Consider the following 24,751-nt stretch of genomic DNA (forward strand, 5'->3'; position numbering starts at 1 on the left):
CATTATTGTATGAAGTCTAGTTTCATCAATATTTTACTTCTCATCTAAGAATCTGATATGGACTTAATAGAATGTGAAATATCCAACTTTTTTCCTGACTTCCCCAGTAGTTTTATATAGCCATTTCTCACACACCCCAAAGGCTCAATGTGATGATGTGACATACAACTGGAAAACTGTAGGTTAGATCTGTGTTATAATTTGGCCATCACTAAACTTCCAGTGGAGTTGGGGGCCTTGCAGTCTAGTGCCCTGCTTCATGACTGGAAGGAAAGACAGGCATGTTAGCAACCTCTGTGTGCATGTATTGTATATGAACTGTTATAGGAGTGGAAACATGTAAAACAAGCAAATGATAAAATGTGATATACAATAGATAATAACACTGAAATTTGTGTGAGAAATCCTGCAACTTCAGTGGAACTGACAGCCTCATCCCCATGTATTTGTAACTCGGGTCAAAGCAAACAGGTCAAATGGAGCAATCTGTGCCCATTCCGGCTATGATTGCTCCAGGAGCATAGTGACTGGACACCGCAGTCCCAAAGCCAGCTACTGCTGCAGTTTCCAAATGGCCCACTGACAAGAGCGGCTTTTTGCTGCTTCTTTTCAGGCCAGCTTCAGGCTATGTTAGCTGGTCCCAGAGTGGCTTCCAGCTGCTTCAGGGGTGTACATAGTTTGAATGCCAAGCCCCCAAACTGCCCGGAAGGTGCTTTATTTGGCCTGTCTACTTTAGGCCTCAGTTACTGAAATAACACACACAACAGTGATGGTTAAAGGAAAAATGAGGTAATTCATCAAGTAACCAGGAAAGAAATAACACCTGTATTCTTAAACACTGGACTTTTAGCTAGTGCAAGTCCTGAGTCAATTGTACCAATCAAACCATTGATAATCAGGCACTCTTTTTACTCCATTTTGTTTCATTCTTCCAATATTTTTTATTTCTGCTATCAAATGAAAATATTTCCTTCTCTGTCTATGTCCATGAAACTATTCTCCAAAATTTCTGATCCACAGGTATCTGCTTTAGTTAATGTGGAATCCTAATTCAGCTCCCAAAGCACTACGGTATCCAGCCTGTTGTAATTGTTGACATCTACTCAAGAAAAATGTCAAGAGAAACCATCTAAATGAACACATTCACGCATGCGCATGCACACACACACACAACCCCATATGAGCAAGTGGTGATTGTTTCATTCAGCCCAATGGTAGAGTTAACCCTGCATTTATTGACAAAACTAGAATCCTCTCTCTTTTAAGAAATCATTCTTACCCAGATTTTGTGTGACAATGCAGATCATGTGACTTGTATGCTATTTTAGTACATTATATGGTTCTATTTACATATCCCAAATAAATTCACATGAATTTTACCTCCAATTTACTCTGAAAATCAGAACTTGACAAGAAGAATCCTATAGCTGCATTCCTTGAGCAATCCCAGCTTTTTTCTATATGTAATTAAGGTTTACAGAAATGATAACAATAAAAAGTGTGAAAGTAGCAATGACATAATACTTATAAGAATGATTATGATCCACAGGCTTCCTCAGTGCATAGTTTATGTCACTTTTAGACAACAGTATGGTGTGCCCCCCCCCCCCCCCCAATAAGGTTAGTAAGATAACTTTGAAAAACGGCGACCTCCCAGAGGACATTTTCTGCAACCACTCCCAATTTATGGAATGGCCTGCTGGATGAGATCCATCACATTAACAATCTAGAGAGCTTTAAAAAAGCCATTAAGACGGATTTCTTCCAGCAGGCCTTCCTGGAATAAAGTACTCCGCCACGGACAAGACTTCCCATCTAGTGACTCTGCCCATGATGATTTTTTGTTTCTTTGTTTATTTGGATTAGTTGGTTTTTAATCTTATACTGCTTAATCTTGTTTTAAGAGGAGGGGTACTGTGTATATATAGTTGTATTTTAACTTGCTGTACGCCGCTTTGATTGCTTGGCAAAAATCGGGATAGAAATAAAATTTTTATTTATTTAGTTAGTTAATCATAAATTGAAAGTTTGTTTATATCAGAATGATCCATATATAACATATTCAAAGACCAGGTGATAAGGCAAGAAAAGCAGCATGAACATAAAGAATAAAAGCAGTTGTGGGAATTGTCTTGATTGGGATAAAAAGTACCTTAAACCTACAGAACCCTTTCCCCCCAGAGAGTCATCAAAATGGAAGCCTGATTACCTGGTAGACGTGCTATAAGATTCTATTTCAGACTAGTGTCAATGTAAAAATATAGCACCACAGGGTGAAGTTTTATTTCACACAAACCCATACACACGCCAATCAACTCTCCCATTGAAATTAATGGGATTGGAAAAGTGTTATGGTCATGTCATGCATTTATTTTATTTTATTTATGCCCTGCCTTTCTCCCAAGGTAGAACCCAAGGCAGTTTATAGTAAAAAGTAAAACAAAGTGTAGTTAAAATTATATAAATTGCAACAGTTTAAGAACCATTTTAAAATAATCAAATTAAAACACTAGTTTAAAACAGTTAAAAACATTTAAAACAAACCCTGGGTGAGTCACATACTCTCACCATCAGAAAAGCCCTGTGATAAGGTCACCTTAGAGTTGCCATAAGTCTGAAATGACTTGAAAGCAAACAATAACCAAACAAACACCCTATGGAGACGTCCAAAGTGGGCTGCCACCTGCGGTCCCCAGCCGGAGCAGCCAGGAATTGGTTTTACAGCGACTTTGGGCTGTGTTTGGAGGTGTGTGTCATGTAAACGCCATGACTCCAGAGCAGCCCTTCTTTTGACCCATGTTTTTTGGATCATTGTCATGTTTATTCTCCAGCATGATTTTTAATGTCTTTGCCTCTTGTAGAAGCCAGTGAAGCTTTGCAAGCTTGCATGATGTATTTTTGCATTTAAGTTTGGCCAATAAAGGTATCCCTCTTTTGAGGATTTTGGATTTTGTTGTATTAATCATGTAACTATTTTATGAAACATTTTATTATCCTATTAAAAAAACACAGGTCTTCCAAATGAATCAAATATGATTTTAAAATGCTGGCAAAATGAGAAAATGTGCTTGGAAAATAATACAAAGTCCTGTGAAATACGAGAACAGCATCCCTGCATTTAAGATTTGTGTTATCTCTTAAATCATTTCTATCCAGCTACTTAAAGCACAAAATTGTCTCTTAATCTCCATAGGATCAAAGTAGTTCAAAAACTTTGAAAAGCAGATTTGCATCTTATTTGTACAAGGTAGTTTTTTTTAAAAAAAATACCTCAACCATAAACTTTATTTTGCTTGTATTCATGAACTATCAGTGAGAGATGATGGGCAGAATTGAAGGAGGAAGATTGTTCTTAACCTAGATCACATCCCTGAAGTGTTGCTGTATTTTTGTTACCAGCTGCAAAGACAATTTATTACTGGTGAAATTTTGTAGATGATAGTATATACATCTGTGTCAGTTTAAAATCTGATTAACCAGTGCTCAAATTCTCTTTTTATTTTTAGAATGGTGTATCTCTCTATAACTTTTCTTTAGGAAAAAGTAAAATATGTATCCACTATTTTCTCCTTTAAGAATTTAATCCCATTTTATGCAGCATATAGTCTCCCCAAACACACACATTTCTTTCTTTTCCTTCCATGAAAGAGAAAAGATTATTTTACCTGTTCATTACTTGATATGGCAAGTCAGTATCCCACCCCAGTAATACCTATCTTGTGTGTTTGTTCACAGTGCAAGAAGCTGCATGTGGTCTCCACTCAAAATGTTGTTTTAACAGGAGAAGTGATCAAGGCAGAAAACAAGAAGCAAAGAGATTATCAGTCTTTTCCTTCGAACTTCAGAGTTTTATGATCTGTTCTATTCTGAGAACTGCTCAGTGGGAGAAATACTGTCAGTTTTAGATTTTTGTAACAACAAGCCTCCTCTGCGGAGAAAATGAAGATCTCTGACAAGTTAGACACCGAGGCTGCTAATTATGGTTGTTCTTTTTAAGGTGTACATGAAACTTGAGGCATGTAGCAAAATCAGGTTCTTTATTCTAAGGAGTTTACAGGGGCCCAATCCTGAACATACATGGAACCACATCAGACTACATATTAAGCAGGAATGAAAATATGCCTGTGTGTGAGAAAGCTCTGCATCATTTATTCATTTCTCAGAACCTGTTTAATATTGCCAGGACATCCTTTTCAGTTGTGTGCAGAGTAAAACTCAGATTTTATTCTTTAAAAGTAAGCTAGCAATGAGTGTTGTGGACATGACTTGGTTTGCATGTTAAGTCTGTCAAGGGAGAAGATACATTGATTTCACTCTTGGTCTAAAAAACCATTAACAGACAGGCATGTTTGCCTATGTAAGCAGAGGCACAGCTAAATTGATGAAGAGTCCCAATTCTAATGTTGTTCTAGGGATTGCCAGCATCAGTTGTGGTGGCAGTGATAGATTTCTGTGTTGCCAGAGTAATTTAGTGTTTAATTTTTATGAAGGAAAAATGGAGATTTGCCTCATATGTTATGGTCACAAGGCCAAATCCATCCATTTTATCTTATTTAAGATTTTTGTCACAGTACTACAGAACTTCTGCAGCCCTACTAATAATAAGACCATGTAATAAGGAATTAGTACAGATTAGGAGCTGTTCTTTTAGATGATCCAGGGTCTAGAGATCTGGACTATAATATGGAAGACTGGTAACTGTCTTTTAGCATTAGTTTCTAAATGTGTAAAGCAACTTAGATCCATAAGGCTAATTTAGATATGCTTGAGGGTTGACTTACTTGTATCAAAATATGTTCATTGTAGATGTCATGAAAAGTGGGTAGTGACTGCTCATAAAGTACATCCCACATAGTAGAATTGATGCAGAACAAACAGAAGTACTCAAAATTCATGTCACAGGTAGAAATAATGAAAATTCAAAGGATCTATGAGTTATTATTGAAAAACACAACAGACATTTTACTAATCAGTAATTTTTTCCTGTTACAGCTAATAGTTGCTTACAAACTAATGGCTCTTGCCCATATCATTTGCTGCTGGCAATTATCTATTCAGAACCTAATTGGCATCTCTGGGTGCGTTTTTATTGTTTGTTTATTTAGAATGCTTCTTCCCAACTGTATTATCCAAGCCAATTGAAGATTCCATAGCTGATGTGATGACAACACAATGCAAAAAGCCATGTAGTTCATTGCAAGTATTTGGCAACACCACAGAGTCAATTCAGAATGAGAAAAACTCATCCTGCCCTCAAGTCTCTTTATGAGTGAACTTTTTTTTTACCTATTTGCAGCTTCCTCTCCCAAATAATTGTTGACTGCCTCTGAATTACAGTTAAGAAATTAGAAGCAGCTTCAAGAATAAAAACTCCCTCTTTCTTCCCTCTCCCCTCTCTGTAACAAATCCCTTTCCCCAATTGTTCTTAAGAAATATGGCTGCACTGTTGAGCAGTGGATGAGTGACAATCCAAAAATGGGGAAGAATTCAGATTAGAACTATGTGACCCAAAATTTGGTTGCTTCTTGTTACTTATGATGCACGTCCCAGCTCCACCCCCAATTCGGTGTGATGCCATGTGCTGCACCACATGGTGTGGTGTCACAGTGCTCCTCTGGCGCTGCATCCGCATGACACAGCACCAAAGGAGCATCGTACAGCCACAGCTATTTCACCCTTTGCAGGGCTCAAAAAGGAGCCACCCTGCAAAAGGCGCAATAGCTGTGGCTTTATGATGCTCCTTTGGCCGCTTCTTTTTGCAGCCTGGAAGGCCAGATCAGGCCTGCAGAGTGTGGTTGCAGATCGGGGCTGCAGCGTATAGTTCCATGGGGAACATGGAGGTGGCTGTAGCATAGCCCCTTAATCACAATTAACAGTAAGCCAATATGTAAATAAGCAGTAGTAATCTGTCAGTGGGGACACAATGGTTTAGTTGATAAGACACTGACTCTGATGATCACAAGGTTGGCAGATTGGCAGTTTGAGACCCAAGTACCACGTGACAGAGTGAGCCCTCGTCACTAGTCCCAGCTTTTGCGAGCCTAGCAGTTCGAAAGCATTGATAAACAGGTATCACTTCAGTGGGGGGGGGTAACAGTGTTTCTACTGGCACCCTCAGCTTAGGCCTGGGGCCGATTTTAGGGCTCAGGAGAGCAGAGCATCCACATGCTCCTGAACCCTATCACGCACCGTGGGCACCATCATGGCTCACCCCCACCCACACGGGGGGTGTCATGATGTATGCACAGTGCAGCATCCAAATGGCTTGCCCACATCCACATGGGGGCCGCCATGATGACATATGTCCTATGGGAAAGGTGAACGAATGAGGATTTATATACCATCTATAATCCTTGGTTTGGAATCCTGGCTTGTTAAGAGCACAAGTCAGGGTTGTACATACCTAGATAATATTTGTCAGTTTACACTGGATGTGTTGTCTGTCTTAAGAATGTGTGCCTTTTTGGTTAAGAAGAAATTAATATCAAGAAATACCCACGCGTTGCAAGCGTGAATTGGCCAGTGAACTTTCAACCACAATCTACCTTTGCCTATCTATGCTATGGATTTTGGTATTAAGTCTACAGTCCAGTGTACACATACTTTGTCCCATTTAGTGCTCTAGGGCTCACATTTGATTAGACATGAGTTAAAGTGCACAGAAAGTGTACAGGAAGTGTATGTTGTATCTTTGGGAATAAATATATAGTCAGAATATAATGAAATCCTAACCAGAAGGAAAGATGGAGAGAAGAATGCCCAGTCCACGCCAGAAGAGGGCAGCAGACAGTGGCAGGTTTTTGTTTTGCTCACTTCAAAGGCCTGTTACAGACTGCCAAAATAAAGCTACTTCGGGTCTCTTTGGAGGTATGCTGTTTAAATGATGCATGCATCCTAAGAATCCGGAAGCTGCACCAAAGCTGCACTCCAGTGCTTAGGAATGGAGAGTGGCTTTGGCGCAACCTCCGGATTCTTGGGACCCATGCATCATTTAAATAGCATACCTCCAAAGAGAGCCAAAGCAGCTTTATTTTGGCAGTCTATAACAGGCCAAAGTATACTTTTTTAAAACTTTAGCTGTAAATGAAATAGACTTGTATTGTCAAAAGTTAAAGTTGCACTTAAAACACTTTATCGCTCCTGTTACATGAACATGATGAATGCCCCCACGTGTGCTGTTGATCTGCATTGCTTCATCTATATAAAGATTCTCTGTTAATTGTGCTAAGTAAATTAGATCATTACATTGTGCTGTTCACTAGGGTGGCAAGCTGGTTTTATGTGTGAAAGTCCAATTGATTTTCCAAAGACTTAAGTGCTAGTAACTCTTGTATGGAAGCACATTCTCAGTAACAAGTAATAGCACCTTGCCTTAACACTAAATACTGTGTACTGTGTCTTTTTAGTACATGATGAATTAATTGTCAAAGTTAAAAATTGGAGGTAACCCATTCTGAACTTTCCCCCTTACTCAGGTGACATTTTCTGGCAAATTCCTGACTGGGAGCTGTTCCTGTGAGATAGAAGAGTTTGAAGATAATGTCTGGCCTTCATTGGAGGAGCAAAATGAAAATCTTTGCATCACCTGGTACTCTTCTGGGCCTACTTTTCAGAAGTCCAGTGAGTCTTTACTTCTATTAGTGGTTAAAAGCACTTAGCACCTATATTATAATCTGCAATTTCGAGCGACCCTGAATTATTATGTCCCATGTTATTATATGGTGGCAACATGAACTTGCACATTTCAGAGTGTCCATATTTACATTACCGCCATTTAATAATCATCCTCATTTTTTCCTATCTGTGCACAGGGAGAGTGAGCGGAACAGAACCCCACATATCTAAAGGGCACACTGTATATACTGTTTTTCAGTTACACTAACTCAGGGTTAAATCTAGCGTTAGCCCTAGCTAGAATGAGACGTGTCAGTAGGTGCCTGAAATTTTGTTTAATTTCAAAAACTTTCTTCCCACTTAGCAAGTCTACAAGAGGGTTTTTGCCATGGGGCTGGGAAGGGGAGTTTGGAGCGTCTTGAAAACTCATATGTGTGTTTTTTTAAAAAGTTTAATGCAGAAAATAGTGTATTAACAATAATGTGTTTTTTTCAAAAAAGGGATTTTTTCCCTGTAAAAATGTTGTTTTCTGCAGAAATGTAATTTTTGAAAAAATCCCAAAATACAAAAATTCTCACTGCTGTCAACCATTTTTTTCAACAGAGTATCTCACGCATAAAAATGAAAAAAAAAAATACAAGTATTATTTGCATCCCCTATTTATTTGTCACAGTTAACATGAATGTAATTAATTTCATTGGATTTTCTTTAAGTAGCATTCACTTTGGATTTAGCACAGTGTTGAAGCATACACGAATAGGAGAAAAATTGTAATTTTCAAAAATATTGATTTATGGAGTTACCTCCAATTTATGTAATTTGTACCATGCCCTTTTCCCCATATAGGATCCAAGGCAGCTCACAGTGAATAACTTATTTTATTTTATTAATATTAAAATAACACTATAAGCAGTATAAACAGTATAAAATCAATTTAAAAGATAACAAAAATAATGAAAATATACCACAGACACACACTCATTAAAAGATCATTCTGTGCAGCCAGTTAATTACCAATTGATCATTTAAATAAAAAGGTCTTTACCTCTTTGTAGCAGGGCAGCAAAGAGAAAGCAATTTACCCTTCTGTAAATTCCACAGCCTAGGAGCAGTCACTGAGAAGGCAACCAGACAGTCTTTTGATAATGGTCACAGATGTCATGCTACAATCTTGAGATGTCAGGGGAAGTATAGCCTATTGCTTGAATGCCTTTCCCCCTGATCTTCCTTTCTAATGACCAGTAAAATTTCTGTCTTGTCTGGGTTAAGTGTAGCCCTCATCCAGTATATTACTGACAGTACATCATAGAATCATAGAATTGTAGAGTTGGAAGAGACCACAAGGGCCATTCAGTCCAACACCCTGCCATGCAGGGACTCTCAATCAAAGCAACCCTGACATATGGCCATCCAGCCTCTGTTTAAATGTGGATGTCATATTGAGAAGGGAGCAAGCTTTTTTTCTGCTGCTCCAGAGAACAGGACCTGGAACAATGGATGCAAGCTACCAGAAAAGAGATTCCACCTCAACATTAGGAGGGACTTCCGGACAGTAAGGATTTTCCAGATGTAATGTCATCAACAGGCTGATGCCACTGAACTCCATCTTTCTTTTCTTAATTCAGGTAACCTCTTCCAGTAGTTCCATGTGCTCATTGAAGTGTGTCGGAGACAGAGCTGAGCCCTGGGGACCTCATAAACCAGTGCTCAGAAGGTTGAAGAGGAATCCCCCAGTACCAACCTGAGTTCAGCCTTCCAGAAAGCACCAGAACCACTGTAGAACAGGAACCCCACAAGTGCCATCCGAGAAAAGTGGCTGTGAAAAGTACCATGAAAATCACAGAGATGTCCAGCAGAACCAACTCCCCTTGTCAGGTTTCTAGCATAGGTCATTTGCCATGGCAACCAAATCACTTTCCATCCCTGCTGATGTCTGATTGAAATGGATCTGGATAATCTGATTATTCCAAAAACCTGGAGCTGAGAGGCTACCACTATCTTTAGAACCTTGCCCAGAAAAAGGTTATTGGATACTGACTAATAATTCCCCTCTTTTGTACGGTTCAGGGACAATTTATTCACATTGCCTTACCACAGCCTCTGTTAGGCAAGAAGGAAATCTCTCTCCCTTTCTGATGCATTAACTACTCCTCTTACCACTGAGCTAGTCCTCTTCTGGCTGCTTTTATAATTTAGGAAGAGCAAGGATTCAGTTTCAGATGGTGGCTTTCACTTCTCCAAAGATCCTGTCTACATCCTCAGGCTGCACAGATTAAAACATATCCAATAGCACAAGACAAAGAAGAGCCCAGATTACATCTACTTGGATGTATTAGAGTACATCCAGGTAAGTTTGTCCAACCTTGCTGATTCTTCACAGTGGGCTATCAATTGGTCTTCATTCTCTTTGTGTGGGGTAGTTTGTAAAAGGACCCTAAATACTCAAGTCATCCCCAATGGGCTCCCAGAAAACACTGTGAAGACACAATGGTGGCAGGGAAATATGATTTGTTTGTTTCTACCACTGCTATGGCATGGACTTTCCAATGGGCTGTAGTCCTTCTTTGGTCAGACTGCTATGAGTTTTCTGCTAATGGTGCTCACATCTCACTTGCTTCATCACGATCAGCTCCTAATAAATCAGGAAGATCATTTGGCTCCACTCGTGGGAAGAAATGCTTGGAAGGGATCATGTGCGCTGTTCCAAACATCAGCAAGGGCCTCAATATTATCACCTGGCAAGTTAATAGAAACCTCCCCAAGAGCCATTAGGACTTTATCTGGATGCTTTACCTCCTAAGGTGGACCATTTTAATGAGCCACTCATCTCTGAGTCTCAATGAAACTAAATACCACCAGGTAGCGATCTGTCCATAACAAGAGAACTGTAGAAAGTTTCCCCACATTCAGATAACCAGCATCTTCCCTTGTACATAAAACTGGGTCTAGAGTATGGCCTTCAACATGCATGCACCAGATACTATTTTGGAAGACCTTTTGTCACAGGGTGACCAGATGTCATAACTGAAAAGGAGGATAAGACACCACAAAATGTAGGACATTAAAGAAAAATGTAGGTCATTACAAAATAAAAGCTAAAAACACTGATATAAATATATATTCATGCTTCTTAGTCATGCTCAGAATGGAGGACATTCTGGAATTCCTCCTGGACAGAAGGCTGAAATGTAAGACATATCCTGGAAAAAGGAGAATGACTGGTCACTCTGTATTGTCATCATGGAAGACATGAAGTCCTGAGCTGCTTCAAACTAAGCGACCTCGACATGGATGTTAAAGTCCCCTTGCCCAATAGGCCAGGAGGATTGCAACACCCCTGCTGAGACCTGGGTGCCATTCACACTGCACAGTTACTGCATTGTTATTCCACTTTTAACTGCCATTATTTTATCCTCTAGAATCCTGAACTTCATAGTTTGATGAGGTAGTAAAGCAATCAGGCTGAGAATTCTAGATGGCTCTACCTAAACTTCCAGTCCCAGTATTCCATAGGATAAAACCTTGACAGTTAAAGTGGAATACAGATTGGATCTCCCTTATCCAGAATTCCAAAATCCAAAATTGTCCAAGTGGGTGGCTGAGATAGTGACATCTTTGCTTTCTAATGGTTCAGTGTACACAAACTTTGTTTCATGCAGAAAATTATTTAAAATATTGGGTATAAAATTATCTTCAGGCTATTTGTTTAAGATGTGTATTAAATATAAATGAATTTCATAACTAGACTTGGATTCCACTCCAAAAGACTTCATTATGTATATGTAAATACTCCAAATTCCAAAAAACTTCAAAATCAAACGGCACTTTTGGTTCCAATCCTTTCAGATAAGAGAGACTCAGTCTCCAATAGCACTATAACTGCCTAGGCCCTAGCTTCACCTGTTCAGGATTTTGCATTTTTAATAATAGCTAAAACCCACCAGCAAAATGACAGTGTTGTGTTTAAAATGTCACTTTTAGCTTAGTTTGGATATGTAGCAGAAGTCTTTTGACTTCTTTGTTTTCCTTCATTCTACCTTCATAATTTTATTAGAGATGTCAGCATTTTTCTTAGCTTAGAGGTAAGTTCAAGGCTCTCACTCTTGGACTGTAATGACGCTCTCTTGCATGGATGGAAGATTTATGAATATAATTCCCATTAGTGCTAATAACTATTATAGCTTTCCAGTGTTGATCTCCTCCCCAGTGATGTGTCTGTGCCTCTTTAAATATGAGCTATAGGGCTTCAGCTCTTATTTATCTGCATGAATTAGAGCTACATACCACAGAAAGGCATGATATTCTGAGAAGTCTTGTTTGTTTCTCTAGTTCCTGGATAGAAGAGTGATATCCATACTTGGGGAAATGGAATAAAGATTCTTTCTTTTCTTTTCTTTTCTTTCCTTTTCTTTCTTTTGCTTAAAGGAAAAATTAGCAACCTGCATCCTAGAAACCCACAGAAAACCCGTATTATAATTTGACATAACATATATCATATTCTATTGCTAGTGCTGCTCTCTTCAGAACAAGAGATGACTTCCTTTAAATTTATAATTTCAGATTCCTGTCTTGAATATTTTCCCTGTCTTTCTGCCTACATATCCAATCCTTCCGAGGTCGCTAAAATGAGTACCCAGACTGTTGGGGGCAAATTAGCTTATTTGCTAATTAGCTTACTTGCTGTTCACTGCTATGATCTTTGGAATAGCGGTATATAAATAAAACAAATTATTATTATTATTATTATACAACATTGTTTGCTGTGAACTACAGCCACAGACATTTGTATATAAACTCTTGGATCCTAGCAGCCTTGAGAGAGTTTGTTTTGTTTTGTTCATTGCATTCAATGGCATTATCCTGCTGCCTCTCTCTCTGAATTAAGAAAGGGTAAACCCTTAAACTGCCAGGTTTAAGAGGTTAATAATAATAATAATAAACGATTGTTTGAAACTTGATACTGTAATTTAGAAGCTCTCATAATATGGGGTCCTAAACTGTTGCTTATGCTTATGTATGAACACAACACCCATATCATAGCCTTCTGTGCTCCTTCAGAAAATACTCATCAACATAAGAGTACCCTTAGGAATGCCTGGTCAGTGAAACTGCAGGGTGCAATCAGACGCTCTCTTGCAGAAGAAGAAGTGCTTTCCTTTCACATGAAGAATGAATAGTAAGCCCTTGTTTTTCAAAGGAAAACCAGTTGCTAACTACATTTAAGCTCATTTAGGGAAAGGTACAGCCATACTTCATTTACCAAGACCTCTAAGAAATAAGCTCCTTTTCTCAAAGATTTTTTTCTAGGAGCTCAGCCTCCCTCTTTCTTTGTCTTCTGTGTAGATGGAAGTTGTTGTTACTGTTGTTGCTGTTTATGCAACTATTCAAAATGTTTTTTTTACTTATGAGTTGCCTGACCTACTGCTTCCTTTCTTATATGCATAGTGTTAGTTTTGAATAACAAGTTTGATGAAACCTAGGCCCCAAACAGATGGGCAGACAAGGGCGGCTTCCAGCATGTGAGACACACCCCTGGAGCACCTGGAAGCCTTTGAGGCCCACTCCGGGGCCACCTAAGGCAGTCCAAAATGAGCTCCAGAAGGAGAGGATCTTTTCTACTCCTTTTGAGACCATGTCAGGAGGTGCCCTTAGGGCTGCAGCATATATTTGCCACGACCCTGGGGTGATTAGGCTGGGAGCAGCTTCTGGCCATTCCTTCTTACCTGTCTGCTTCGTCCCCTACTGTGCTGCTCATCTTTTCCATTGTGTAGGTACTGATTCCTATTCTTTTCATATTATTTCTACTTCTTGTACCAAAGTTTCTGTAAAAGAAATAAAACCCAGGAATACAGTTGGCCATTTTTATACACGGATTTCTTATACACGGATTCAAGCATCCATGGTTTGAAAATGTTCACAAAGGGTATAAATTTCAAATATTACACCTTGATTTTTTATTTTTTATAAGGGCCACCGTTTTGCTATGTCATTATATTTAATGGTACTTGAGCATCCACGGATTTTGTAATCCATGGGGGATCTTGGACCCAAACCCCACCGTATAACAAGGGTCCACTATACACTGATGTTATTAACTGAGCTATATCTGTCTACCATACAAACTCTAAAACAGTATGTTTTTAAAAATTCCAAAAATTCTGAAAGAACTTTGGTTTGGATCCAGCAAAAGCTCTATGTGGATGGAAGCACTCAGCAGGAGGCATTTGAGACCATGGTCTTTCCCACTGGCAGGATTGGACAAGGAGGCAGTCTTCCTCCCCCCCCCCCCCCCCATCTCTTGATTCACTGCAAAATTTGCTGTCGTTCTTTGAAAATTACCTCTGCTCTTGTTTACAACAGCAGGAGCATCCTACATGGAATTTTGTTTAGGACTGATGAGTAAATTTATAGTAGAACTCTGAAACCAGCCCATTATATTATTTCTGTAGTTCTTTGGGGATGAAATTAGTAAACTGGTATGTTTAGATGGGAATCTTCGCACATTGATTGCCCAACTCTAAAATCTATTTATTGAGAATTTCACTGACCAGAATCCTGGTAAGGAACAAAATGTATTTTGAGTACAGTAGTAGTTTTGTTAAATATTTTATGCATTTGTGTTTATACATTGAACAATGAGATTTTTTTCCAAAATATTAAAGCTAATACAGCAGAAATGCAGGACTATTTTTAATGAGTTAGGGGCCATACAGATGGCCCTAAGGGGCAGCGGGACGTCTCCCCTTTCCTTGCCAGATTGGGGCCATGGCAACTGCATGTCCTGGCCCTGATCTGGCCTTTCTGCGGTGCAAAAAGGAACTGCAAAAAGCAGCTCCTTTTTGTGCCGTGGAAAGGATGGCAAAGCTGCCGATGCCGTGGCTTTTTCTGCGCTCCTTTGCTGCAGCGTGTGTACACACTGCACCAAGGGAGCACCGTGACACCTCCTGCCATGCGGTGAGGCACATGGTGTCATGCCATCATGGGGGAAGAGTTGAGGTGCACAGTGTGCAGTTGCCATGCCCCCCACTTTGCCCCAATGCGGGCATTTATCACCAATCTGTTCAGGCACTTTGATTTCTTTTTTGGGTTTTGTGTGTGTGTGTGTGTTTTGCTGCTGTTACATGGCTATGAATATGCTTCTGAATTCAAGATGTTGGCATTTAAATGATTTGCTGGAGGGGCCCTCCTTTATCTCCCACCAGTGGAAGCAATATAGTATGGAAAGATATGGGAGAGGACCTCCGTTGTGGTACCCTCACAGTATGAAACAGAGACCCCATTGTCTTCAGCATTTGCTTCATTCTGGTACTAAGTAAAACTGCTTTTTATTGAAGCCTTTGTGCCTAATTGATTTACTCCAAGTTTAATTTGTTGAATTAATGTTTTTAGTCAAAGTTTTTTCTTATTTTAAATTCTGTATTGTTTTAAACTGTTTTAACTGATTATATTTGTTTGTCACTTGGAGACCTGACAGATATCAATATCTTTCTCAATAAATAAATAAAAAGAACCTCATACTTTAAAATCTCTAATTTATACAGGTAAGACATTTGAATGCTCAGGAAAGTCTCTGAAAGGTTACCAGTGGATAACAAGCATCACTGCTCGTCTGCATCCATCTGAAGGAGATAGCGTACAAGAATCAGCTAAAGAAGTCTTTTCATCACTCCGAGGTAGTTTTAAAAATGAAGTACAATATGTAGAACAGATATGTTTAAATTAGAGCTACTGTTTTTAGTCTTCAGTGTAACAGAAATCAGTTCTTAAAAAGCACTGAATTTTCAGACTTTTTAAGCAGTGCAAAGAAGTTGAAAATATTCTCAAGAAAGTGATCTGGTGTATTCCAAGGAGCAGGACTAATTGTTGATAAACAAAATGTGTCTATACAAGTAGTAACTTCCAGTCAGTTCTCAGCTAGCAGAAAGCTCTTCCTTTCTCAGATAAGCCAGGCCAGGAACAGGGGAATGTGTAACCAGTCAGCTGTTATTCTATACCTCCCTTCTCTCTGTGACTGTGCTGGGAAGACTTGGTAGGAGTAGGTGTCCAACAACATGTTCCCCATTCCAGTTCAAGGCAGCTGGTACCTTCATGTCTAGCATAACAGGTTACTCTTCTTCCTGAGCATGTCTTGGCCACACCTTCCTTATCCGGGTTTTTTTCATATAATTGTGTGCAACATTTCTTTTTGCTGATCTCTCAAGAGCCAAACAGGATAGAAGGAGTATATGGGGATGTTCACAGGGGAATGAGTGACTGTCCTTCCCTCATAGCTATTGAAACTATGCCAGTTTTAATAAAATTAACTGTTTTAATTTGAAGTTGATGATGGTGATACTGGTAATGATGTGTTCATTTATATACTGTACCACCTTTTCCTCAAACTGTGAAATTGCTCCCTCTTGAGATCCACTGACAGGCATCTTCTTCCATCAGCACAAGGAAAGAAATGGATCCTTGCCAAGCAATCACATTTTAGAATCTAATAAACTATCATAGTAATGGCTTGTAAATGTTAAAATACATACAAGATTATCAATCAGTTCTTAAAAGATATCATTGTTTATTTGGGAGTGGTTTTTAAAGCTTTTGTAATTAGTCTAAAAACCTTTCTCCTTTCTTCACTCTGTTATTTATGTAAGACTAGTGTTTGTTTCCCTACCTTTATCTTTCTCTGTATGCACTCCCTGTTGTGTATGCTTTCTGCTAGCTAAACTGCCTTTATCACCATAATTTTAAATTAAGTTCTCTCAAAAGCTGTTGCTGTGGTACATTTTGGCATCTAGGATTAGGTCAGTGGCTCTAAATCTCATTTATGTACTTAATGCAAGGAAAGAATTGCTGCCTTGGGAATTGTGGTAGCTGGATTTCTTACTATCAAACCCTTACAAGATATCGACATATAAAACAAAATGCTTCCATTTTGTTCTGCATCTTTCCTCATTTTTACACTTTTAAATAAAGAAATGTTTATGCAGGCATCTTTTTCATTCATAAAAATGGAAATTGCTCTCTGAGGTTGCAATGGGAAGGCTTGTATTCTTGTTCACGAATACTTTTGATGTATTGGGTCATAAAATCGCAACATTTGGCTTGTGCAGCTGAGTTCATGACTGAATATAGAATGATAAGGAAGCACAAGCAATTTTGCAAAGCAAAAAGCGGCATGCTTTCTAAAGGACCCTTAAGCTAGTTCTTAACATCCAGGAAATCAGCAAGGAGGATGTAATCAGACTCGTAGGTAAAGGCAGCAATGTTCTGCATAAATCTTTTAGCATAATATGTAAATTGAAGCAGTGGGGCTATATAACATTTACTTGGTTCTTGTTATATTTCCACGGACCTCAGCCAATCCAAATACTATACATCTTTGCCATTATTTCCATTAGAATTAAATGAAAAGTAGTGGTTGTGCCTCTGGCCAGAGGCTAGGAAACCTGCTGTTTTTTTGGCAGATTACTTACATTTAAAGTATTGTTTTCCATTTCTGGCAAGCTACTAACACTTTGGTTCCAGGTAGTACTTGTATTTCCTGTGGATATTTATTTTTACCTTCTGAGCAGGGGGTGGGTATGGGGACACTGAATGAGTTATCGTCCTGTCAACTAAAGAAACCACAATGGGTTTCTTTGCCAAAACATTGCTGAGTCTCTTCAGGTATGTGTTATAACCTTTTCCTAGAAAATCCATACCTGCTGTCTGCTCACTCTTCCATCCTTTTCTTTTTCCTGGTGTGAAGAAAGGGGGAACAAAAGCCTTGTTGCAAGGCTAATTGTTTTAATGCCCTTTGAAAAAGCTTGTCCTTTGCCAAATGGAAATCTGTTAATGGACTGTGAAACACACACAGTAGTCCTAAATCTCAGTATTGAGTGTGTTAGCCTGTTAGTTTAGAGAATGCTCAGTGCTAGTCTGCTTTTTAAATTTTAAAACACCTTCATTCATACATGATTGCATAATTCAAACACTAAACATATCTGTCTAGTAAACAATAGGAAGCAACTTAGTCTACAACAAAGGTTGTTTTAAAATTGTAGCAAGTGGCATAATTATAGTTTGTATTTTATTTTCATGAGGAACATTATGTTTTTGAATTGTTGCTGGAAAGAGACCCCCAGTTTAGTAATATTGCAGTTAATGCAAAGGTCCCATTTCATGAGTAACATGTGTCTTCACTCCAGTAGAAACACCTGCCAACAGAAGGGAAGCAATTTTTGCTAACTGTCTCTCCACTGAACCCTACAACACATCCTCTCTGCTGTCTGAAGGGTCTCCTAGTCCTCCAGAGCTGTTCAAAATGGAGCAGATGACACAATAGGGGAAATGCAGCACAGAATAGGTAAATAGGTAGTACAAGAATACAGGTTAGTCTAAATGACTTTAAGTCTCCAGGACCAGATTTATTACACCCAAGGGTATGAAAAGAACTGGCACATATAATCTCAGAGCCATTGACAATAATCTTTGAGAACTCCTGGAGAACAGGAGAAATCCCAGCAGACTGGAGGAGGGCAAATGTTGTCCCTATCTTCAAAAAGAGAAAAAAGAGGATCCCAACAATTATTGTCCAGTTAGTCTGACATCAATATCAGGAAAGATTTTAGAGCTGTTCATTAAACAGAGAATCTGTGAACATTTAGAAGGCAGTTCCATAATCACAAAAAGTCAATATGAGTTTCTGAAAAACAAGTTGTGCCAGACTAATCTAATCTCTTTTTTAAATAAAATTACCAGTTTGGTAGATGAAGGGAATGCTGTGGATATAGTATGGGCTAGACAAGCTAACTGTTACATGGATTTGGTTAACCGGCTGAACCCAAAGGGTATTCAGCAATTGCTCCTTTTCATCCTGGAGAGAAATGACCAGTGGGGTCCCACAGGGCTCTGTCCTGGGATCAGTGCTATTCAACATCTTTATCAATGACTTAGATGAAATAATAGGGGGCATGCTTATCAAATTTGCAGATGACACCAAATTAGGAGGAATAGCTAATACCCTAGAGGACAGGATTAAAATTCAAAATGGCCATAATAGACGAGAAAGCTGGGCCAAAGATAGCAAAATGAATTTCAGCACAGAGAAATGTAAAGTACTGCACTTAGAGCAAAAAATGAAATGCATAGATATGGGATGGGGGACACCTGACTTGAAGAGACTACATGTGAAAGGGCTCTAGGAGTCCTAGTAGACCACAGGTGTGGTCTGAAAAGGCCAATGCGATTCTAGGCTGCATCAATAGAAGTATAGTGTCTAGATCAAGGGAAATAATAGTCCCACTCTATTCTGCTCTGGTCAGGCCCCACCTGGAATATTGTGTCCAGTTCTGGGCACCACAGTTCAAAAAGGATGTTGAGAAACTGGAGTGTGTCTAAAGGAGGGCTGCCAAAATGGTGTAGGGTCTAGAAAGCATGCCTTATGAAAAGAGACTTAGGGAGCTGAGTATGTTTAGCCTTGAGAAGAGACAGTTAAGAGGTGATATGATAGTCTTGTTTAAATATTTGAGGGGATGTCATATTGAGGATGGAGCAATCTTGTTTTCTGCTGCTCCAGAGAATAGGACCCGGAACAGTGGATACAATCAGTAGGTATGAGGCACCACATTTTTTCTTCACAAAGCTGGTTTTGATGATTTTGATAATTAGGCAATGCTGGGCAGAAGCAATAGTGGGGGATGACACTGGCAGAGGATCTCTCTGAGACAGCGGAATTAACATCATAGCAAAGAAGGAGACACAGTAAACCCCTTTTGAACTTCTTGCCATGAAAACCCTATGTAAAATAAAATGAAACTAGAGATAATGGCAGAAAATGAGACTCCCAGATTAGAAGGCACTCAGCAAGCTACTGGGATAGAACAGAGGACACTTATGAGTTGCACTGTGGCTAATGATGCAGCTGGACTCATGCTGAATGGACGTTCAGCTAAAAGGAATGTCCAAAGCTGCACAAGACATATTATAGGAAAATATTATAGGAAAATGGAATATGAGAAGCTTGAATGAGGGGAACCTAGATATTGTAAAACAAGAAATGGAACATGTAAACACTGCTATATGGGGTGGGAGAGCTAAAGTGGACATGAATGAGATATTTTGACTCAGATAATTACAGTTTTACTCAGGAACTGAAAATCTAAGAAGAAACAGCATGACATTATTAGTGCAGAAAGATTTAGCAAAAGCAGTCAAAGGATATAATGCAAAATCTGACCGAATAATGTCAATAAGACTTCATGAAAACTCATCAGTATAACTATAATCCAAGTTTATGCTCCAACTACAGGGGCAGAAGAAGAAATTGAAGGATTCTGTGTTGGAGTCCAAGAGGAAATTAACCACATGGCAGAACTGGACTTTTATCAATCCTAGATGATTGGAATGCCAAAGTAGGAGACAGAGCAGAATCAAAGATTACAGGAAAATTTGGCCTAGGATCAAGAAGTGTAGCAGGAGAATGACTGAATTTTGCAAGGCCAACAGTTTGTTCATTGCAAACACATTCTTCAAGCAACCTTCAAGCTTGTTAGAAAGTGATTTTTTTGGACCAGAGCTTCAGAGAGTAGACCTTAGAGGGGTATATTTGACCACCTCATGTAAATGAGTAAGGGAAGACCAAAGTTGCTTTGGATGGTTGTGCTTGCACTACCCCAGCTGTACAGCCAGCCTCAGCAAGAACGGAGCTCACATATGTTGTGCTGCTTCATGGAATCATCATTCCCTTTCAGAAGGAGAAGCTCTGTTACATGTATTTACAGCACTTTATAAATAAAGGTTAATAATAATAATAATAATAATAATGTAGATCCCTGTATACATAGGCTCCATTCTTCCTAATAATTAATAACAATGTTTGGTCTAGTGTAACAATTCAATTCAACACACAAAGGATATTATTTTCAACATTCCTGTTATCAGATGGATTAAGAACCGGGAAATGTGCACCTTCTCCTCTCCTTGGAGCACTATACCTTTTCAGTGGATAATAGATAAAACACAGATTAAGATATTCCTTTGAAGAAAGTATTTTATGTGTCAAGAGTATTTTTTTAAAGTTAACCATGGTTCCTAGCAGTATTTTTAACTGAAATTTAGTGTTGGTTGAAGATATTGCTCAAGCAGTAAATCTGATATTGACAATTTGGTGACTTGTTTGGTGAAATGATCTACTATTATTAATCTTTATGAAATGATACAGTCATTTCCTAACCATATTGGAGCTTGGTGTGAATGTTACTATGATGGTTGTTCATGACACAAACAGTGTGTCCAGAATTATTTATCTCAAAGGCAGCCTTAGCTGTTACTTAAAGCACCTGCCACTGGGATGAGTTGCATTATACCCATGCACCTCTAATATCCTTATATGCCCTTTTCACACTTGATCTTAGCCAAAAGGCCGAGAAGCGATTCTTATATACCCTTTTCAAAGCTCCCTTTATTTTGTTTCCCTCCCTCCTTCCATGTATGTGTGTACACACCTGTTTGAGCTTTGTTGAATTACTGGTGAATTGAAAAATTCTGATCTCTCTTTTAAAATGCAATTATATCTAAAGGTGTTGTTTCACATTCTGTAAAACAAGTGTGGCTAAACCCAAAGAGATTATACTGCCTGTGTAACCTTTTGCCCCAAGCAAAACCATGAGAATTTCTATAGAACCTTATGAATTCCTAAGCATTGTACAGTGATAGTTGCAATTTTATTTCTATTGGAAGTCCTTCTTTTTCAAACCCTCATGTTTGTAATTGCTTCTGATTACTTCACTGCAGACAATACAAGAATGGCAACTGTTACTAAAGAGATCCTTTGAAAGATGCACCAATATCTGATACACTGCACAGACAGCTATTTTGTTTCTGTTTTCTACTTCATCATTGTAGAAAATGACATTCTCTTACAGGCCTCAGTCAATCTGTGACAAAGTTAAGCTGTTATATAATTTCACTTTCTTTGGGAAGTAGTATGTAAAAATTGCTATCATTCTGTACAAATTTAATATATCCTGACTTTTACATCTGCATTTTTTATGCATGCAGTTCATCTGAATTCAAAAGGACTGGAATTGACAGATATTATTTTGGTCCATCTGTATATGAAGAGCATGAAAGATTTTGCTGTGATAAATTCAGTCTATATGACAGCATTTGATTTGTGTCCCCCAGCAAGGTAGGCTCCTGCTCCTGCTATCTTATATTTATGATACACTGGAATATACTTCATTGCTATTACTGCTTTATTTATTAGTATATTCAGTCTTGGTTTCTTTCTTTTAGTTGGTACTTGGCTTCCTTTGACCTGTCCATATGTCTCTCCTCAAAGACATGATCTTTTACTCTGTGTATTAGCACCTGGTTTGGGAATAATATGGGAACTTCACCTTCTTAAATACGGTCTTGTAAGTAAATAGCTCAAGTCCATACTGACCACACTGCTTCAGGGGGAAACCAGCCCATCAGTCTTTGAATTAATTCTCTGCAAACTTAACATCCCACTTCATACTGACATAATTGTCACATAATTACCAAATAGCTAGTGAACTTGGTGACATCCCATACTAGCAACCATTGCTAAATGCATTCATGCAAAGGGCAGATGATATTTTTTTTCTGTTTACTTGTATGCGGCTTGTATTCCCCCCCCCCCCCAGTTTTATAAATTGGCAATTTAAAAAAAAATACTGGGGCTGAGGGCTTTGAGAGGTTGGGAGGTACACTTTCCCTATATCTGTTCTAGAGATTTAAAAAAGAACATTGATGCATCTGCCAGTTAGGTTTTTAAAGGAAATTGTGCTTATGTTGTGGGCACTTCCAAAGGAACACGCTTTGTTTGAATAAATAAATAAATGTATATATAGTAAATCTTACTTTGTTTTTCTGACTGAGAGTTCCCACAACGTTGCAGTGCTTTTTTTTATGACTTGACAAAGTTTTTAAAGCTGACAACAGAGCAATATTAGGGAGTTGGCATTCAGGGGATTAGTAAGCATAAATTCCAGTGCTCGCCTTTCCTCTCATATAGTTCTTTAGGTCTCAGGATCAAGGAAGGCATATTTTCCATTCCTTTTTCATCTCTACTGTATTCCAAAAGTCTTGTCCATCTTCTACTTTTAGTTATGATCATTCCTTCAGTACTGCTTTCATCACTGCCATGTGTATTTATACCTTACTGGATAGCCATATTGGGGCTTAAGAATGAATTCTGTACAAGTATGTTTTCTTTCACATTCTTCTTGGAATCCTCTTCAAATGTGTTTCATTTTTAGTTCCTTCATAAAAATGTTAATTTATAAAATTAATGAAACAAGAACTCTATAATTAGAATATTTTGAGTGCTACATAAAATCTGTTATAACAAGCAAGTTCTTTAGACAATTCTTGACCTGTTGAGGGCTTTATTGCTGAATCGAGTTAATACAATATGTTTCGCCTAGTTAATAATAGCTATAACAGTAATTGGAACTCTGTGGAACTCATTTCATTTAATACTTTTTGAGATAAATATCATGCCTCATAATTTACCAGAAAAAGTCTCCATGTTACCCCAGTATATAATCAGTTGAGAAGCCCAGATATAATTGAATTAAATTTCAACCCTCCATATTATAAAGCAAGACTCATAAATAAATAAATCATATAAAACAGTTGAAGAAAGACTCATAAATAAATAAATCATATGAAACAGTTGAAGTAAGATATACAGAACTTGGAAACATTACATTTTAAGACTACTATACCCCAAGTCCCCAGGCCAAACTGGCTGGAAGATTCTGGAATAGTAGTCCAAAAGTAGAAACATTTCCAAACTCTGCACTAAGCTGAGTCATATCACTCAAGGCCTCCTCCAATAAATTCAGTTAATGCCTATTTTAAAAAACAACAACAATCTTTTAATTTAACACATTCTTTTAAAGGATTATCCATGTTTACCCAAGCTCTCCAAATGTTGGTAATTTCAAGATGTTAAGGGAAATATCTTTACAAAGTACAGTTTAGGCAATATACATATGATAACAGTCTCTTCTGCTGTTGTTAATTTAGATCCAAAACTATCTTGTAGCTAGATGACTGTCAGTGATAGAGTGATGAACCTACTTCTATGTTTTTTTCACTGAAGTAAGTACACTGGTGATATAGTATTGATATTACTAGTCCACTTTCTACAGGAAGGTGAACAGCATGTTTGAATTTGAGTGATCATTGAAGGAAAATTCATAAGTTAACCTGGAGAGTTTTCTTTCCTTTTTGATTTTGATTACAGTTGAGAAGCCAATGTGATTTTAAGCATGTGCAGAGAGAGGACTGTGGATATTTGCAGTAGTGGATGTCTTACATACAATGGGCTCTTGGTATCTGTTGTGATTTGGTTCCAAATTTGGATTTGATCCCAAAATCCATGCTCACGTACCATTAAATATAATGGCGTAGTAAAATGGTATCCCTAATAATAAAATGGCAAAATCTAACTTTCTGGAATTTATATTTTTAAAAAATATTTAAGCCGTGAATGCTTGAATCCATGGATAAGAATCTGTGGATATGGAGGGCCAATGGTACATTGCACTAACAGCAAAATGTCAGCTCAGTGGATGGACTTTAGTAAACCCTTGTCTAAAAATGAAATAAGAAGAAGCACATTGCACACTGAAATGGGCTCTTGAAATGGCAATAGCAAATAACAGGTCTTCCTAGGGTTGTAAACAAGATAACTCAAAAGGCTGAGGGGGGGGGGGGAATCCAGCAGTTAGTCTCATGGAATTACCATAAGTTGTAGCAGTCAGACTACACTGCTAACAGCCTTGTTGCTGAGTTGCTCTTCAGTCTATAATGATGTGTACTTTTGAATGTCCAGCTTCTAAGCACTGGATTGTATCCAGAGTTGCATGGAACAGAACCCCTTAAACTGGATGTTTTTGTTGGTTAAAATGGTAGGGGAGGTGATTTTTATCTATTCGTGTCCATCACAGTCCTGTATTCTTACTATCATTTCTCCCAAAAATTATTCTGGAGAGCAGTCAGTCTCTCTGAGTATAGAATGAGAGGTAGTGTCAGAAGCTGCAAGGAGAAAACAAAATTTGGCATGAATTATCACCCTTTACCTTCCTTCCAATGGGTGCTTTGCTAGTTTCCTCTGAAAATGAAAGTCCTT

General features: G+C 38.4%; 1 protein-coding gene across 5 annotated transcripts in view; it reads left to right on the forward strand.

The window, feature by feature from the left end:
• LOC149314862 (uncharacterized) overlaps nt 1-24,751 on the forward strand; it is a 330,650-nt gene that overhangs the window by 137,113 nt on the left and 168,786 nt on the right. For all 5 annotated transcript variants that reach the window (XM_089522021.1, XM_089522019.1, XM_089522020.1 and 2 more), the window contains 3 exons: nt 7,476-7,620; nt 15,156-15,287; nt 21,643-21,772. In XM_089522021.1, coding sequence (XP_089378147.1) covers nt 7,476-7,620; nt 15,156-15,287; nt 21,643-21,772 — 407 coding nt within the window. The remainder of the gene's footprint in view (nt 1-7,475; nt 7,621-15,155; nt 15,288-21,642; nt 21,773-24,751) is intronic.

This window comes from Sceloporus occidentalis, unplaced genomic scaffold (assembly GCF_023333645.1).
Source record: "Sceloporus occidentalis isolate IW3139 unplaced genomic scaffold, rSceOcc1.0.p SCAF_4, whole genome shotgun sequence".
NCBI lineage: Eukaryota > Metazoa > Chordata > Lepidosauria > Squamata > Phrynosomatidae > Sceloporus > Sceloporus occidentalis.